Genomic DNA, 18,690 nt, shown 5'->3' on the forward strand with positions numbered 1-18,690 from the left:
CACTTAGAGCTGGGAAGTCCAGGCCAGATTGTGGCTTTCCCGAAAGCAAGGAGAAATGTAGGTCTTCGGTATGGATTGTTAGCTGGCAGAAAGCAATGAAGAAATGGGTACTTCAGCAAGAAAAGACTAACTCTGGTGGAGTGAGTCCTATGGCAGCGTCGATGCTGCTACACCTTCCTCAGGATAACTGGGATCTTGTAAATCTGGGCACGGAAGCTCGTGCCTAGGACTGGCTCATCCACAGCCTTGTAGCAACTGCAATGATTTATATGGCTATAAACGTTTGCACGCCGCCTTTGTAGCATGTTTTCATCCAGCCTGTGCAGAACGGTCTAAGTGGCTGTAAATGCAGTGAAAAGGGAAACTGAACAATCCCATGCAAATGTCTGTTATCCGGCAACGTAGGCTTCGCTGATGCTGCACCCCTAGCTCAGCTTCTGATGCTCGCGGAATGAGCGCAGAGGACTAATGCAGGAGCTGTGTTGTCTGAGTGGATTACTGGAACGGGTGACAAAGACACACAAAAAAGGAGGAATTCAGCTCTGTGTGTGTGTGCCTGTAAAACAGGTATTTCTACTTGCTGAAGGCTTCAGTGTGCCCCTGTGTTGGGGTTCTGGTCTCTTGGGGCACTCGGCAGCCCCGTGTCATCGTTCCAGCTGAGGGTGCTCTGCAGCTTGACGTACCGAGCCTCAGGTTAGAAAGATGCTCTTGAGGGCTGAGGAGCGCTTCAAATTGATGGCACTTTTACAGCGAGTACCTTTCCAGGAGACTGAGCAGCAGCAAGCCTGCAGAAGGCAATTCCTTTATCCACAGCCTTATCCCTTGTGATTGCTGTGACGATTAAATAACTCCAGAGCAGCAGAAGTTTGACTGGCATTTGCCTTGAGCGCTCTTGCGCAGCGCTTCCTTAATGAGCTCCCATGCTTCCAGCGCGCACAGCTCTCCCTTTTAGGGTCATAAAAGTCAGTTGCATGGGAGGGAGAGACAGAGACAGGGGCGGCCATGAGGGGTTAGGGGAGAGCAGGGGCTGCCATGAGGAGTGAGGGGAGATCATGATGGGAGAGGAGGATGGCCATGAGGAGTGAGGGGAGATGATGATGGGAGAGAAGAGGTGGCCATGAGGGGTAGGGGCAATTGTGAGGGGAGATCATGAGAGGAGAAGAGGGGCAACCATGAGGGTTTAGGGGAGGTCATGAAGGGAGAGGAGGGCGGCCATGAGAGTTGAAGGGAGATCATGATGGGAGAGGAGGGGCAACCATAAAGGGTAAAGGAAGATCATGAGGGAGATTGTGAGAGGAAAGGAGGGGTGACCACGAGGGGCCGTGATGCATGGGGACTGAAGGGCAGTTGTGAGGGGAGATCATGAGGGGAGAGCAGGGGTGGCCGTCGGATGTGAGGGACGGCCACGAGGCATGTGGGGTGGCCATGAGGGGTAGGGGCAGCAGCTGTAGAGTGTGGGCCACTATGGGGGGAAGATGAGGGGTGGCTGCGAGTGGAGATCATGAGGGACAGCCATGAAGGGAGATTGGTTTGCCCTCAGTGCCATGGGTCAGTGGTGAGCTTGGCAGTGCTGGGGTAATGGATGGGCTTGGTGATCATAAAGGTCCTTTCCAACCCAGTTGGTTCTATGATTCTAGGATTGTAATGTTGATGAAGTGGTTTTGCTGTTTTTTGGAGTTTTTGTTTGTTTGATATTGTTTGGGGGTTTTGTTTTATTTTTTAAGGACTTTTATTAATAGTTGTCCTTTCTCTGTGCGGTATGGATTATGGATTAAGGGTTTTACGTCCATTACCACTTAATTCTGTTCTAACTTTAGTCTAGCTGGAAGCGTAAGTCTATCAGACAGTACAGGGGTACAATACAAGGATAACAGAGGAAGGAAAACCCTCCTGATAGGAGCACTGGGAGGTTCCAAGGCATTTCTTTAAACTACAAATACTTACAAGCTTTCGTGAAGCTGTTCTGACAGTGCATTCCCACTGCCAGTGCTGCTGGACTCACTGAAGGACATTGCTCCTTTGCAAAGGCTGAGGAAGAGGAGACTGAGGCAAGCGGCTGCAGAGGCAGTCGGGACTGGGCATCAGCTGCGGGAGCTGTTCAGCTCTCAGTGGTCGTCAGTGGGAAGGGGAAACGTTTTAATGTGTGGGGTGAGGTGTAGAAAGCCTTCCTTGCAGGATCTTCTGCCTTCTCTGTGGTACACATACGTGTTTCCTCCCTCCTGCACTCAGATTTGGATCATGGGAACAGAGTCCTAGGGGTTCTGGTTTGTGAATCCTGATGGTGATTCCAATCAAAAATGGTTCACTGAGCAATTTCCTGCTTTCCTGTGCCCTTCTCAGACCACGCTGACATGCACTGTGGAATGGGGCAGCATTTAGAACTGTTCAAGATTTCACATCTCAACGTTGTCAGCGGTGGAAAAATAGCGTCAAACAGGAAAGGCTCCCAGCAAAACAGCAGCGGGGGAGAAAAAACGGTTCAAGATGCTGGCAACACGCTCAGAAGAATGAGTATCTCCTCTCCTTGCAACTGTGGAGGAGTGATCTCTAGATGCTGTCCCTAGTGGCACAGGGAGGAGAACCTGGGCAAGTGAATGTGCTGTGAAGGGATCCATGGTTGTGCAGGAGCTCTTGAAGCTCTTCCTGCCAGTCTACAGAGTAGCACAAAGGATTTACCCTTCCCTTTCACACCCTGCTTTTGACAACCTGTTTACTTAGGCTCTGTATGAAGGATACGGTTAGGACCCAACAGTTTTATTCTCTGTAGTGTCCTCTGCAGTAATCTGTCTGGGTTTGTTGTTTGGTTCCCTTGGCTTGTTGTAAAGTGTTTATTCTTTCATCCTTCTGGCTTATTGCCTAAGCTTTCAGAATTAAAAAAAATGGAGAAAAGTAAATAAAAACCTTAGACTATTTGCTTTAAGATATAAGAAAAATGAGCAATTTATTTTCATTAGCCTCGAGCTAAGACAACATTCTCACCGTGCTGTTTGTTATTACAGGCACTGTGTTTCGCTGGTCTGACTCGCACATTCTGAAGTGTCTTGCGTTGCAGTCACAACGTTGACACTCTTCAAACAAAGCTTTTAGGGATGTTCGTTAGCCCCAGCTCAGCCTGCTACTGCAGCATTTCACTTGCAGGTCTCGGTGAATGCTGTCTTGAACAGCCTCTTCATTAAGCAGCAGGGTTTGAGTAAGATTTCTTTTTCCTGCAGAAATGAAGATTTACCCAGAGACAGTGTTTCTGTATTCTCCTGGGAGCTGGTTACCAAATGTTCGGAGATTATCAGTGCTTGTTAGCCTCTAGAAGCTGCAGAAGGTTCTGGACACAGTGAATGAATGTTATGGCCTGCAAAGGAAATAAGCTGTGAGGTAAAGGGCAAAGCAAAAAGGGAAAAAACACCCAAACTCTGCTGCTTATCTCATCAGTGCTAAAAAATCCTGCAGGTACGGTGCAGGAGCCAGCGGGGACTAGAGCGCAGGGGAAAGGACCCGCGTTGGCACGTCTGGGCTGAGTTCCCAGCACTGTCCCCCACTGTCCCGTGTGACCTTCTGCAAACTGCTCTGGGTCTCTGCTTTGCCTGCCTTGCCTCTCCAACTCTTCACATCTTACTAGTACAGAATGTCTTTTACTGTGCTCTGTACGCACCGTACCGCTGTCTTAGCTATTCCCTGCCTCTGCAGTGCTACCGAAGTGTGTCTTCTCGACTTGGAGGGTGTTGGTATCGGTAAAGGCAAGCCTGTACACAAAACTGGATGTTTAAACTTTCTCTGTATTTTCACCAGTTCAGGTACCATCTGGTGCTCTGTGTTCCACATTCCCAACTTCACCTAGATTCCTTTTCTGCTCCTTCATACCCCTCGTACTTAGGCTTGCGTCCCTGTCTCTCCCCTTCCTCCAACCCATGAAGACTCCCTGTTGTCTCAGCCATCTAATTTAACTTTGATTCCCTCCTAGTCATTAGGCTTCTCTGTTGAGGCCAAGAAGGTCTGGCAGGCTCTTTGATGGGTCTGCTAAGCTGTTGATTTAAATTTTGCAGGCTCTGTGATGCAGAGAGACTGCTAAATCACTGCTGCCATAACAGGTTTCTGGAAGGCTGGAGGAAGACAGAGTATTGAAGGGAAAACTGGAAGAGGTGGGAGAAAACAGGAGGGCAAAACTTCTGGAAGGAAGCACGAAGCATAATTTTGGGCCAGGGAGATGACAAGAATTTGACAGCAGGAAAAGGTTCGAAGAAGAGAACGTGTGTGCATGTGTAGATGGAGAAGGCAGATAGGCAGTTACCCATCAGAGGACCATTTGTCAGAGGGAGCTGAAACCATGGCGACTGGATCCTGAATGCTCAACATCAGGAGTGATATTTAGGGACAGCTTCAAGAGATGCTTGTCCAGCAAATGTAGCTGTGTGATTTGCGGGTAGGCTGTCTTGTTTAAAAAACAGGCAAGAGAACAACAAACCAAAACCCTCAGAACAACCCCCAAAACAATGAAACCACCAACAGGGCCGTGTACCCTTCGAAGCGTGTCAAGTGAGCTTGACAGAAAAATGTTTTAATAGCCTGGTGCTCATGTGCTGGTTGATTACAGCAACAGATCAAAGATGAGTATTGTGTCATAGAACCATTAGTGTCTGTCAGCCAGTAGGAGCTATAGAATATCCAACATTTGAGCTGTTGAAAAGCATTCTATCCTTGCCTTGTTCCTAAGACCGGTAAATCAATATTCATGGCGGCGTACAGAGCTTACAAACAGTCTTCACTGCACGTAGCTTTTAGAAGATGAGCATGCAGGTTATTACCACCCTTTGTTAAAGTGCTAAAATAAGTTCCTGCATTTTTACTTCTTTATAATTTGATAACGTCAATGCCTGTAAATGGCATGGAATGTATTTACCACAGTTGTTTGCCCAACTCCTGCTGTTAGCCTCGAATTACTGTATAGAATCACAGAATAGTTAGGCTTGGAAAGGACCTTAAGATCCTCTAGCTCCAACCCCCCTGCCATGGGCAGGGACAGAAGGTCTTCTCGGTGCCTCAAGCAGTGGGACAGGGAATTTAACATCTGGTAGAAGCCTACTTAGATGATACTGTATGTGGCAGAGAATTACAGAAGGCAATTTCTTCAGTGCTTAAACAAAAGGAAGACTTGTGAAAACTGCAGGAACTGTCTTGGAGGTCCTGTGGTGGTGTGGAAATAGTCCCTGATCTGCAGGAACTGTCAGGGAATACCTCATTAATGACTTCTGCAGGGTTAGGCCAGATCCAGTGTTGTGGCAGCAGAGGGTGAGGTTCTGAACTGTCAGGACTTTGAATTTTGGAACCCAAAGATGAGGACAAAGTTCTGGAGGAGCCGTTGTTCTCATCTCACGTGCTCTGAATCGCAGGGATGAACAGTTTACTCTGAGGTTTGACTCCTGAAGATGTGCTAGGGCTAACTTAAACTGAGACTCTGCTACTCCCACCAATTGCTGCAGGCACCTTATATCCCTGGGGTTCCTAAGACTTTGTTTGTGCACACATGTGAAATCACTTAAACCAGTCTTAGAAATTGCCCGTTTCCTAGGATCTTTGGGAGGTGCTAGATGGGGTGGGAGGTGTTCTTCACGTGCTGCAGAACCTCTCAAAGGAAAGCTTCCTGGAGCATGCCTGCCAGAAAATGAGCTACTCGGCGAGAGGTGAGAGCAGAGAGGTCGGTGTTCGTGGCCAGAGGTACCTGTCTCTCCTGTTCTAGTCAGTTACTTCATGGCTAAAAGGCTCTAAGGATAGGGAGATTTTGGCTTCGTATCCTTGCTGTATTTATGGAGATTGGAACAGGTCTAACTCTTTCCTAACTCAAAACTCTTTTCTTCTCCTTTCTCTTTCTTACCCAGGCACCTTTCAGTGAAGGAAGTCTACAGGAAAATGGGGGACCCAGGTTCAGGTCTCTACTCCTGCTCTGAGATTTGAAATGCAGGCCTGTTGTATCCCAGCCATTGCAGGGGATATAGTTGCAGCCTTCCCTAAATCATTCTTCTGTAAGCAAGGAAGAGCTTTGTGTGCTTAATTACTGCATGAGGTTTGTAGATGCAAAGTATTCGCGGAGGTATTTCATTATCTTAGAGAGTCCTCTGTACCTTTTAGTGGCCAGCTTCGGTTTACAGCATCTGCAAATGCCATTCTTGCGTGCCTCCCTGGTTCAGGCTCTGCACAAGCAGCAGAGTGCTCTGAAAAGTTCCCAGGGGGATATTACTGCATCATTACCTCTGACTGTGTACGTTTGTGTATGTGCAGATATGTTTGCGTTTTGTGCTGGCTTGATGACAAACTCACCAAAGCACAAAACGCAGCTACCTGATGTTTTTAGGTGGCAGGTGATTTTGACATAATGAGGCAGTATCTCTTGCGCAGTAACATCTACCCCCGAATATAATGATGTATCTCTTTTAGGAGTTGGGTGTGGAACTCCCAGCTGTATGCATGCTTACCTTTCCTGCTGCTTTCCGTCCTGCTGAGTTGTAATAAACCAGCAGAGTCAGCCTGGGAGACAAGCATCTTCAAAAGTGGAGCCATAGGAACAGTAATGATGGCTCGTTTCTGAGAGTTAGGCTGTAACCCTCTTCACCACTGCAGAGGAAAGCATTCTTCTCACATGCAGTCACCCAGGGCTTCTCATTAAAAACCCAAACAGTTGTTTCAGTGGTTTTGGTTTTTTTTTCTGATGAGCCGTTACGTGTCTTCGCTAACCTGTCATTTTACTTGTCAGTAAAGCAGGCCCCCTAGAGAAGCCACTGTGGATGAGCTTTTCCTGTGTCACATTCCTGCACATAGTGTATGCACCTATTGATTTTGGCCTGCAAGTGCATCTGTGATGAGTGTGTGGGAGGAGCATGACTCAGACCTAGTCATTCTGATGGCAATTATTCTTTAACCACCTCAAATTAGTCTTCAGCTGTGAATGTTGTCTTTATAGCAGATATAATTAAAAACATCGTAACAGCCTAATTAAAGAAGTATTCTTATTTGTGTTATAGACATCACTAAATATTTGTAGCTGCTTAATGACACTGGAGAAGGGAAGCTTTTGGACCGGTTTGTCTGAAGGTTTGTTTGGGAAGTGTTTGAAAGCCCTACCTGGAATATGGTCTCATAACTTGTTTGTACTAGCTGCATGTGCAAGATGGGATTGGCAGGTCACTCAGCGTCAGCTGGAGAGCATCTTGCAGTCTTTGTGTGGTTGTTGAAATCACAACGCCCCGGGAGCCTGGCTCACCAAGGTGATTACATCAGAAGCTTCAGAATGAGCTGCAGAGAAGCAAAACAGGCAGGCACAGCACAATCCAGTTAAGGGCAATAGCTTCAGGGGCTTAATTTCACAGTAAAGTTGATGTGAACCGAGAACTAATTGTTGTCCCTAACTCTGGTATCTGTGCATCCTGTCAGGTGCAGCCGTGCTCTTCGCTCTAGTGGGCTGGCCTGTCGACTGAACAGGCTCGACAGCTCCGTGCCGATTAACACAACCTCTGCGTGCAGTCAGTGGGGATCACTGGTTGTTGTGCAGCGTGACTGCCTGGAGAAAAGTCAGCTTTTCCAGGGTGCTAGGGAGTGGAAGCCAGGTAAGCTACAGGAGACCCAGGCTGCCTTCCAGTTACACTCTTTCTGTTGTTTTAAGGGTTTTGTTTAACTCCTGTTCAGTCTGGGGACAGTGCAGTTAATCCAGAGAAGTTACTTCCCTCTGGAATGTTGGGGACAAGGGATGTGCGGATTTTCGTATCGGCTAGCCAGGAATCTGCCACCCACCTCTGGTTCACTTCACAATGAAACCATGTACCTTCATCCCACTCTGCTTTTGTATGGGTCTAATTTATAGGCACTAAAATTTTACCTTTGCTTTTGTTCCCAGAGAAGACAAAGCCTAAAGAAGCACTGTGATGTACTTACTACATAGGCAGCAAAAGCTTTTGTTACTCAGAGGCTGAAAGTCGGTGGTCAAAGAGAACTGTTTTGTCTCAGCGTTTCTCCTAGCTCTGTCCTTAACGTTAATCACAGGCATACAAGCTCACACCTGTGGAGTAGGGTTTAAAGCCTGTGTTTAAGTGCATAGCTGAGTTGAGGTTTTAAGCCTAATGAGAAGTGAGATCATTGCAGCCTCAGGGGACGCCTTGGGCCTTTTCTCCTTGCAGTCTTACTGGTGGATTCAGGTACGAATGTACTCCGGAAGAAAGGCAGCCAGCTGCCAGCTTCCCACTTGGGCACTCTGGTGGGAGTAGAGGGAATCTGCCTGAATCCATTTATCATTGGGAACAAAAGATTACTCTAAATATCTCACTCAGATGTAAGACACCTTCATTAAATGAGGTCTGGAGCAAAGACCAAAAGGAATCGCAGTGATTCCCTTTGGTCACTGAGCACTGCCCAAGAGAGTGATGCTTGGGCGGTTGTCAGCAAGTGCCTTTAGGTATCCAACTCTCGTGTTGCATCGATGATGAGGGCAAGTGCAGTGCAGAATTCAGCATATGTATGTAAGTGCTGGATGGTGGCTTTGCTATGCAAAATTCAGATCCAGTTCTGAACTCCCAGAGGCCAAAGGTAGGTTACTGCAAAATCAGGCTCCAGTTGCCAACAGGGATGGGCCTAAGCCAGCATTGTAGGGAAGGGGCCAGAAAGCTTGGATAAAAGATTATCACTTTGAGCCTCTCTAGATTTCCTTCCTGCAAGGCTTTGTGGAAAACACCGTAAGAATCACAGAGGAACTATGGTAAATATAGGAACCAGGAAAGCTGTGTGTGTAAGCAGTTTCATGTGAAAAGACAGCAGCTTTTCCTTTTTATTCGCTCCTTTCTCTCATCTTTTCCTGGCTGTTGTCTTTATGTGTGGTTCTATTTCAGTAATAGATGTTTAAAACATGAGAGTTTGCTTCCAACTGGGGGTAACCATTTCAGGTAAGTTGAGGGGAGATAAAAACCAGCTTTCAGAGCAAAAGCCTTCATATGGGTGTAAGTCAGTAAAAACCTAGAAGCAGTACCTGGGGATTCAATTTTAAGCAATGGCCATGCATTACCCTGTATAAACTGTGGAAGAAAAATGATATGCACTTAAATGGTTCCGTCGTCGTTTAAATGGTGATCTCTTCATTAGTGCTGGGAAATGAAATGGAAATCCATTCCAATTTTCTAGACAATTTACATTTGATTGTCCATAAAATTCTTCAGTAAAAGAGCGTCCTTCCTTGCAAACGGCAGAGGATTTAATCGGATTTTGCCATTTGAATAATTCCCACCATGGTCAGATCGGCTAGTGAATATGTTGAGCTGCAGTCAGCCCTTGTTGGTAGAAGCGTTCCCACTGGTGAGTCTGGCCTCCTATGTTTGGAATACAGACGGTTTTCGCAGCTGTAATCTGTTTGTACAGTTAGTTTCCTCTTGATAATCAAATTGGCTTAGTCTAAAGCAAGCCTTAGTGTTTGCTGAAGTACACATGCTTAAACCAGAACATCAAGATCCTGCTCCACATTTACAACCCCTTATGACCCTCCTGAAGACGTTCTGACAAATATCTTGTTCTTCGCAGGAACTGGAGTTATTTTAACTGCTTGTGAAAGTCCGTACATTGCCTGGCCATTCTGTCTTACCTCACCAGAGGGGAAACCCTTTTTGGTATGGAGGGCTAAGGCCCTGATTTCAGTTCATTACTAGGCATTACTGTGCTTGCAGTTACTCCTGGCTGTCTGGCAGTTGTAAGAATTTACGTGTAAGTTGAGGCAGAACAAATGTCTTCATGTATGAAGAGGAGCGTGGCCAGCAGGTCAAGGGAGGTCTCGAGGACTCGAGTCCTCAGTACAAGAAGGACACGGACCGGTTAGAAAGGGTCCGGAGAAGGGCTGCAGAAATGATCAGAGGGATGGAGCACCTCTCCTTTAGGACAGCCTGAAACAGTTGGAGTTGTTCAGCCCGAAGAAGCCTCCAGGGAGACCTTATTGCAGCCTTTCAGTCCTTTAAAGAAGGACCTATGAGAAAGATGCGAAGAGGCTTTTAAGCAGGGCCTGCTGTGACAGGACGAGGGGTGATGGGTTTAAACTTAAAGAGGCAGATTCAGGCTGGATGTGAGGAAAAAATTCTTTACAAGAGGGTGGTGAAACACTGGCACAGGCTGCCCAGGAAGGTGCTGGATGCCCCATCCCTGGAGGCATTCCAGGCCAGGTGGGATGCGGTTCTGGGCAACCCGATCGAGTTGAAGATGTCCCTGCTCATTGCAGGGGGTTGGAGTAGAGGAGTTTTGAAGGTGCCTTCCAACCCAAACCGTTCTACAGTTCATATATCTAGTTTATGATGCACCTTTGGTTGTAAATGGTGTTAGCCCACTGGGACTAACCCAGTCAGTGGAAGCAGAGGGCCTTGCAGAAATCCTGATACCTTCAGTAAGTTTAAATGCGTGGAGTCAGATGAGCTTGTTGGTCTGCAGGTGCTGTTTGTTTCTGGAGTAAGAGCATGCAGCCCTGTTTCCTGAAGGTGAGAGAAACTTGTGGTTAGAGGTTTCAGTGTACCAGCTTGAAGTCTCTCCAAATCCAGGGTGCTCTTCTCTTTTATTCCTTTCAGTGTCATGGTTGTGGGCTTCCCTTTACAGCACATCTGTAGTATACAGCCAGACTCTCATTCCTTAATTTTGCAACCAAGGACACATCCAAGTCCCCACAGGCCAGTTCTTGTACTTGTTATACATCTGATTATTTTAGTAATCTGCTTTTCTACAAGCATCTTGGCTGCAGTGGAGTCTGTGGCTATCATTAAATCCCTCTCTAGATGACTGTTAATGCCTTTCAGTGTAAATGTCATACTAAACCCTAGCTTTCAAAACGCATGATGAGTTTTGTGACTCTTGCCATTTTACTTGTTTGGACACATCTGAATTTGCCAAAACCCGTACTTTGCAGTGTTCATTAGTGGGATTGTGTTAGTTCAGTCAGGTGCTGCTGTAGGAGCCTTGGCCCTGGAGGCGATAGCCACCCTTCCTTTGCACAGATTGCGGGGGGGGGCCTTCATCCACCCTTTTATAGGCAGGCTCTTGGATCCAAGCTGCAGCCTTTCAGAGAGCGCAGACTGGTGCTGGCCGTTCACTGCCAGTTTAGAGAGAGCTGTTTGCGTTGGGAGTTTGTTTTGTTGGCTTTTATTCACTTTGGCTGGGATCGCTCCTCTGATCAGTTTTGGCCTGTGTGTGTTCCCATGCTGTTTATCTCAGCCCAAACATGCTGAAGGCAAAAGCAAAACCTGTTAGAGATTTGTGCTGCCCAGGATGCCCGGGTTTGTGAAATTCTTGGGAGCCAAAACACCTGCAGTTGCTGCTGCCAGCTGTGTGGGTGCTACCACATGGAAGCAAAATAAAAACCCACCGAAACATCCCTGGGGAGGCTGGAGGTCCGCATCTGTGGAAGGTTTGGTGTTTTGCCAGCACTTACCTCTCTTCTTCCATACTAAGCCTTAAAGGGGCAAAATGCGAGTCGTTTGGAGTCCCTGAGATAGCAGGAGGTTATTTATTTGCCTGGGGGTCTGTGCTGCTGTAGTAGCAGTTTGCTTTTGTTTTGTGGAGTTCGGGAAGGGTGTGAGCGGAGAAGCAGTGGGAGCCATTCTTAACTCTTCCCTTTCTGCCTTTGCACACTGCAGACAGCCTATTTTAAGGTGCGCAGATGTTTCTGCTACTCTAGTCCTTGGTAGTTGCTTAAGTGGCTTCTTAGAGCAGCTGTTCCCTTGTTTATGTCTCTGATTTCATTGCAGTTCTTGGCTTTTTTGGTGATGGGAAGAGGAAAAAAAATACCGCGTCTCTGGTGTTCTGTTGCTCTGCCCTTATCAAATGTGTCCTTACTGGTGGCCTGTCCTTCTGCAGGGGAGGCATTTCCATTGTAGCTGGGGCGCAGTGTGGTCCCCTCTGGCCCATCTGCTGTCCGAAGGGTGATTTCAGCAAGCGTGACGAGGAGTGGGAGAACATTCGTAGTTTAAGAAAATCTGGCTGCAGTCTCTCATCTTTCACTCTAGAAGTGGTTCTGCCACATGAGAGCTCGGTGCTCGCATCCCTCGTGCTCTGTTCAGGCTCTCTGCTTTGTTCTTTGCCATTGAGCTGATTTTCAGGCTTGTTCACTTGGTAGTAGCGTGCCAGTTCTTTGATCTTTGCCATTATCACTGCTTTGCTTTTGCTCGTGGGGTACCTAAGCTGAGGTGCAAATTACAAGCTGGTGGAGTGAGAGAGGAGGGAGATGCAGCTGTGTGCCAGTTCTGTCTGGGACAATGGAGAGCTGCAGGAACAGCATGAGGGAGAGCTCTTCTGGGAATGTAGTTTTACTTAAAAGAAATGGCTGTTTTCCCCCAAATTATGAAATTGAGGAATTGATGTAGGTGCTAAGAGCACAGTAACAATTCTCATTTGTTTTAGAACATATGAAAATGTTACGTAAGCATACTGTGAGAATTCATAACTGCATAATAGTGGTTTACCTGTTGGATTATGGCTAAGCTGATTCCATTTATTTCCCACTCGCTAAAAGAAATGATAGCTGTATACATTGTATTAATAAGAGAGAATACCTGAAGGGAGCTACAAGGATGCTGAAGAGGGACTCTTCATCGGGCACTGCAGCCATAGGACAAGGGGTGATGGGTTCAGACTGAAACAGGGGAAGTTCAGCTTGGATCTAAGGCAGAAGCTCTTCCCTGTGAGGGTGCTGAGGCGCTGGCACAGGGTGCCCAGAGAAGCTGTGGCTGCCCCATCCCTGGCAGTGCTCAAGGCCGGGTTGGACACAGGGGCTTGGAGCAAGCTGCTCTAGTGTGAGGTGCCCCTGCCCATGGCAGGGGTGGGAACTGGATGAGCTGTAAGGTCCTTTCCAACCCAGACCGTTCTGTGAAAAGTCAAATACAACATTGTGAATAAGAAACATTGCAATATCCTAAGCTTCCTAGAGAAGCAGCAAATGAAGCAGCTCTGTATCTCTCTCAGTGGAAAATGCGACAAGCTGTTGAAGTTCTCTGCTGTTGTAGAGCATTCCATAGATATCTGATAATTAAATCTTTCTTTAGATGCTTTGGTTTTCAGTTGCAACAACAATTCCATCAGAAGCGGTGGGTGGTGCGAACGATCTCTGGTTGAGAGAGACCTGTTCGGTTCGGTGTTTGCTTGCAGCCTGTAATGCTCAGTTCAGGATGTAACTGCATACTCTCTCCCCACATGAGACGTAATTACCACTACTTAAACCCCTTAATCTCAAGCAGTTACAAGCTCTTACATTGTTGTAATTGCAGATTTAAAACTCCTGTGCTTTTCTCGTGCAATTACGTTATAATGCAGACACTTATTAATTTCTGCTTTTCTTGTTATCTGATCAGTGTTAATTGTGCGCGGCCCCGCAGCGTGTTCCCTGAAAACCGCCGCTGAGTTTGTGTTGCAGCGTTCGTGCCTCATTCAGCGCCAGTGAGAAGAGATCCAGTGCAGCAGGTTTGCGAGGCTGTGCGTTTCTCTCAGCCCGCTGTAATCATTTGTTGTGTTGTAAACGAGGGACTTGTTAGCAAAACAAAAGGGCAATTATACATTGAAATCCTCTGCTGTTTGTAAATCCAGGTGCTTGCTCTTTGAACAGCGTTTGCAGGCTGCTCCTGAAGTATGTAAGAGGTGTTGGTTTGGGGTTTTCAGTTGGTAAGTGGGGGTTACGTGCAGACTTCGGACTTTCGGGATGAGCTTTCCCAAAGTGAAAACGAAGGCAGCTCTCGTTTAGAAGGCATTGCAAGTCTTGGGGACAAGATGTAAGAGGATGTGCACTAGTTGCCGTAGGTCTCACTTGTTGCTGTATTGTTCTTATGCACGCATTTTGTATGCAAGGGCTTTGGATGAGTGCATTTTGAACAAGTCATCATCAGTCCGATGATTCATCTCAGGAACTGCATGCAGCACTTACATCTGTAATTGGGATAATTGCAAAACTCTCAGTCTTACAGATAGAAATCCTTCTTCTTATAATTCCAAAAGCAGATCACAGCTCTTTTACTGTGCTAGCTGAGGCCTACACTGACTCCTCTTTATTTCTCCGTTCGTTTTTGTTGCATCATTCAAAGTAGCAGATGATTTGGTGACCTTTCCAACCTGGGTCTGACCTTCATGAGTCACTTGTGCGGGTAATTGGCTATCGAAATGGCTCTGCTTTTATCTTTGCCGTTATTTAAACAGTGCTTTTAATGGGGTGGCACGGGCTGCATTGTAAATGCAGTCCCAACATTGCTGGGGACAAGGTTGGCAGGAAGGAGCATTAATGGCAGGGTGGGGTCTGTCTTCTGAGGGATCTCCACGTTCATGGAGAGGAGGTATTGGAGATTTTGCTCTGTCATAAGTTGCCCACCTTCTTTCCCGTGTGTGTTGTTAGACTCCTTGTGGGGCTGCAGTGGGTTCATTTCAGTACTCCGAAAGGAGGAAAAGGCACACAGCTAGCTATTTCGATGCAGAAGGGGTTGATGTTTTAATATGCTAATGGATCTACCCAGTATTAGGATGCAAAAACTCTTGGCTTTAATGTGTCTTTAATAGTAATAATGTGGTTAACTGATGATAAATTAAGTATTGCAATTTGGGGGATTTTTTTTTTCTTCTTTTTTTAGTAAAAAAATGAATGTAGGCAAACCAGGACACAGGGAGAGGTAATGCTGTCCAAATACAAAATATTAATGGATTAAGGGGCATTTATAGTCAAAGTGGAGGTTTTGAAAGCATTTCTTCATTCTTCAGACCTCCCGGTATGGTTTAGCTCAGGCACAAGTTAGGGTTAAACGGAGAACTGATCTCCGCATTTCTGGCACTGTATCCCTGTTCATACTCTGCACTTCTTTTAAACTGAGTTCACACATTTCTCTCTGTATTTTTACACCTGTCTCTGCAGAGGGGTAGTTGGTAAAAGGGGGAGCTGGTCTCTACAGGCACTCCTGGAAAGAAGTCGGGCAGCTGCAGGAAGGAATCCTGTAGAGAATCAGCAGTGTAAAAGCCTGGAGCAAGTCTGAGTTTAAATTGCATCTCTCAATGATCAGGGGAAAGACAGTCCTGTCAGTTTAATTTGCGCATTGATCATAAAGCCCTAAAGCATCTTAGTTGGCTTAAAGGTATCTGCTTATAACAGTGACCTGAAGAAACAGCTGCATTCTCAAAGGAATGAATGGGATGAAGGATTTTTTCTTCTTTTTAAAGAGAGGGGGTGAGGAAGGAAATAAAGAGCAAAAAGGGGGTATTTAGATAAGGGAAAATACCAGTTTTTATAAATATGATTCCTCAAGTATTGATTTTCATCTCGAGTGGAGGAGATACGATGCTGCCTATTTGGTGCTTGTTTTGGGGTACAGGAAATGATAAAGAGGAAGAACTTCGCCAGCAAGCCCTAGCACTCACTGGTGGTTACTGGTGCATCTGCACTCAGACTGTTCCTCTACAGCCGGTCTCCCACGTGTCACTGACCCAATTCACTACAGAGGAAGGCTCCCCTGGAGGCTTCCTGTCCTTCCCTTTCATTCCAGGCTGGGCTGGCTGGAAGAGCCTGAGCCCCAGCTTCTGCAAGCCATCAAAACATGACCGTTGAGGCTGCTGTTCTGTCTTGGGCTTCGGCAGGCGGATCTTCTCGACTCCTGTGTGTTTCCATCTGCTTCTCTCCACACCTGGAATGACTGCCTTTTTTCCTTCCCCGTGTTTATCGTTAAACCCATCTCCATGAACCAGCTGGCTTCACGACTGTGTGGAATGAAGTCGGAAGGGCTGTGCCGTGGGCTGCCTTTGAGGGCTCCAGCTCTTGCCTCAGGCCTTGCCTTTTTTCTGCCTGAAAAATAGGAAACGTAACGTGAGTTTTTATGTATCGTTAAGCTTACATCTGTAAATCACTGACCCGTGGTAGCTGTTTATTACATATTCCATCTTGTGCTTTGATGCATTGTTGTTGTCACACTGAGGTGGGTAATGATGACTCGGCTTACTACTGTGGTAATGCACTTAAAGCTTTGAAATCTGTCACGGATGGCATTCCAACACAGGTGCTGTAAACCAGAGATGAAATTTTAAGGTATTTGCCGTCAAGCCATTTGTCTTAAAATTCTTGTGTCACAATAGAAATTGTGGTTTCCTAAGGTTTAGGATACTGCAGAGTTGTTTCGTGGACAAAGGGCTGTGTTTCAGGAGCTCTGTGTTGCAGGGCTTGCCATCCCAAAACTGGGTGGTTGGTCCTCGGTTTGTAGTGCTGCGGGTGACCTGTAGGAGCTTGTGCTTATCAGGCCTCCGTAACAAAGAACTGCTATTGCATGGGCCTGGCATCTCCAGTCTTAAAGCACAGTGGAACGCAGACTGATCAGCACAACTTGCTATGTATTATAGCCATTGTTTTTGTTTTTTTTTTTTCTTCTATTTTTACAGCCCTTCTGTATGCAACCATTTTTGGTAATGTGACAACCATATTTCAGCAAATGTATGCTAATACCAACAGATACCATGAAATGCTGAACAGCGTCCGGGACTTTCTAAAGCTCTACCAGGTCCCTAAAGGACTGAGTGAACGTGTGATGGATTACATCGTTTCCACCTGGTCAATGTCCAGAGGAATAGATACTGAAAAGGTAAGGAAATTAAACTGCAAGGAAAGAGGTCACATCCTGAAAGCATTTCATGAACATAAACAGGAGGTACTTTCTTAGGAAAGAAGACAAATACTCTTTAAATAGTTCCAAGTAGTAGCTTCCCTTAATTTTAAACTTTCAAATACAGCATTTCAAGTGTTCTGTCATACTGACATATGTTAGTGGTAGAAGTATCTATGTTTTTCTGGTGATGTGGTTGAAATAGTGCGAAAATGATGAAGCAAAGAGCTTGCTTTCCAGTAAACAAAGAAGGTTCCAAATTCTAACACAACCTCAGAATTTCTTCAAATGAGATTTGTTAAAAATACTGTTTCTGTTGTGTGAAATTGTTTGCAGCTCTTTGGGCCTGGATGCAAAGTAAAATCTGGTTTGTCTCTGTAGAATGTGATGCTCTGTGTGCAGGTAAAGATAACGATGAAAGCTGGGAGTCATCACTGTCCCAGCTTATTACGTGAAATGTGCCTTATGTGAGGCAAATGTTACCGTCCTAATTCATTGAATTTAGAAGTCAGTTCCCACTGTGTCTTTTAAAATAACAAATGGCCCTTCACCACACCAAATGCAGCTACTTGCTGCTTTCATATTACTTGCCAGCTTCTGTGGAGATAGATACTGGTTTTCTTACCGCTTGTAAAGAGATGTGATTTATGGGGTGCTTCATTCAGAAACCATACCAATGCTCTGGTCACCAGCCTTCTGGTTAGAGGCTTCATTTAGTAGTCTGTACTGTAGGTGATGTAGTTAAAGAGCAAACAGTTTCATTTCTGTCGAGTTTTAAAGCATCGTTACGGAAGAGTAGAGCAGATGTGGCCTTGCACTTGGGCTCTCTGGAGACCAGTGGGTACACAGGATACTGTTTGCTTTCCTAAATGCCTTTTAGATTCTAGACCATAATCGTGGGAAGCACTGTCTGCCGTACTAGCTCTCAGAAAGAAATAGTATTTTAGTATTGGATAGTGCTGATTTGAGGCTTCTCTGCCTCTGTTCTCACCGAATACCTGTGTGCAGCCCTGTGGGTTTGAGGTAGGCGCATTTGGGGAAGGTGGAGAGGCAATATCTGAGGATACATAGTGTAATGAATGCTTGCGCTTTCATTCATCCCCCAGTACAAGCTCCTCTCATCATTTTAACAAAGCAAAGAGAAAAAATGGCTATGTAAAACATATCTTCAGAGTTCATTCTTGACTTCTGATAAGGAGAAAAGTGCTTGAAGAGAATGCCTTTGGAGACAGCAGGATAACCAAACCTAGCACAATTCAGTGTCACCTTTAAGAATTATCTTAATAAACAGGCAAAAAAGTCTCCGATTGTAAGGACATCAAAGAGCTTAATACCATGTTGTTTTCAATAACTGGTGTGTGCAGAACTGAACTGCCGGGAGCGATGACTTGTAAACCCAAGAAATCAACTTTCATCTGCATACAAAAGCTAGCAGATGTAAAAGTGACTAATGGCTGTGCCAATCCAGAAACTCTCAGGTTTGAGCTCTCTTGGTTTGATGCCTCTCTATAACTTCTAGGTTGTCATGCAATGAATAAATCATGAATTGCTGCTGGGGCAGAACAGTGGTAATTGTGCTGCTGTGTAATGCAGAGCAGCTTTCTACACATGAGGCAGATACTCTAAAGGTGAACTTGGCACAGACTCAGTGCCTACACTCTTTTGTAGGCCACGTTACTTGTCAGTTCACTGTTAACTGCAGGCATGCCAAGGAGTGAATAATCAGCTAGAAGCAAAGTGTGTAAGTCTGGAAAATAGCAGCATACCAAAATTTAACCAAGAGCTGCTGAAAGAGTCTAAAACGAATACATGAAGATGCTTCCTTACCTCCCACAAAAGTGGTTTTCTACCATTTGTAATTCTCAAACGTCTCTAATCCATTTAATTTTTCAGTCCAGCGACAGCTTCTTTAAATGGAGAATGGAAAATGAGTTAATTTTGCCTTAGAGTGGGAAACAAAGGGGGTTTTGTGTAAATACTTGCTTGAACATTCGGATTTTCGTGCTACTATTTCTATTACAACAACCCTTTTTGTGCATGATATTCAAGTAACTGCGAAGTGTGCGCGTGCCGTTCCAGTAGC

General features: G+C 45.8%; 1 protein-coding gene across 3 annotated transcripts in view; it reads left to right on the top strand.

Annotated features, from left to right (window-relative positions):
* The window catches only part of KCNH1 (potassium voltage-gated channel subfamily H member 1), a 176,625-nt gene that overhangs the window by 70,565 nt on the left and 87,370 nt on the right, over positions 1-18,690 (top strand). For all 3 annotated transcript variants that reach the window (XM_057398489.1, XM_057398488.1, XM_057398490.1), the window contains exon 8: positions 16,387-16,586. In XM_057398489.1, the coding sequence (XP_057254472.1) occupies positions 16,387-16,586 (200 nt within the window). The remainder of the gene's footprint in view (positions 1-16,386; positions 16,587-18,690) is intronic.

This window comes from Pezoporus wallicus, unplaced genomic scaffold, assembly GCF_028554395.1.
Source record: "Pezoporus wallicus isolate ANWC-B61680 ecotype Strahan unplaced genomic scaffold, APGP_CSIRO_Pwel_v1 contig_11493, whole genome shotgun sequence".
In the NCBI taxonomy this organism is placed as follows: domain Eukaryota; kingdom Metazoa; phylum Chordata; class Aves; order Psittaciformes; family Psittacidae; genus Pezoporus; species Pezoporus wallicus.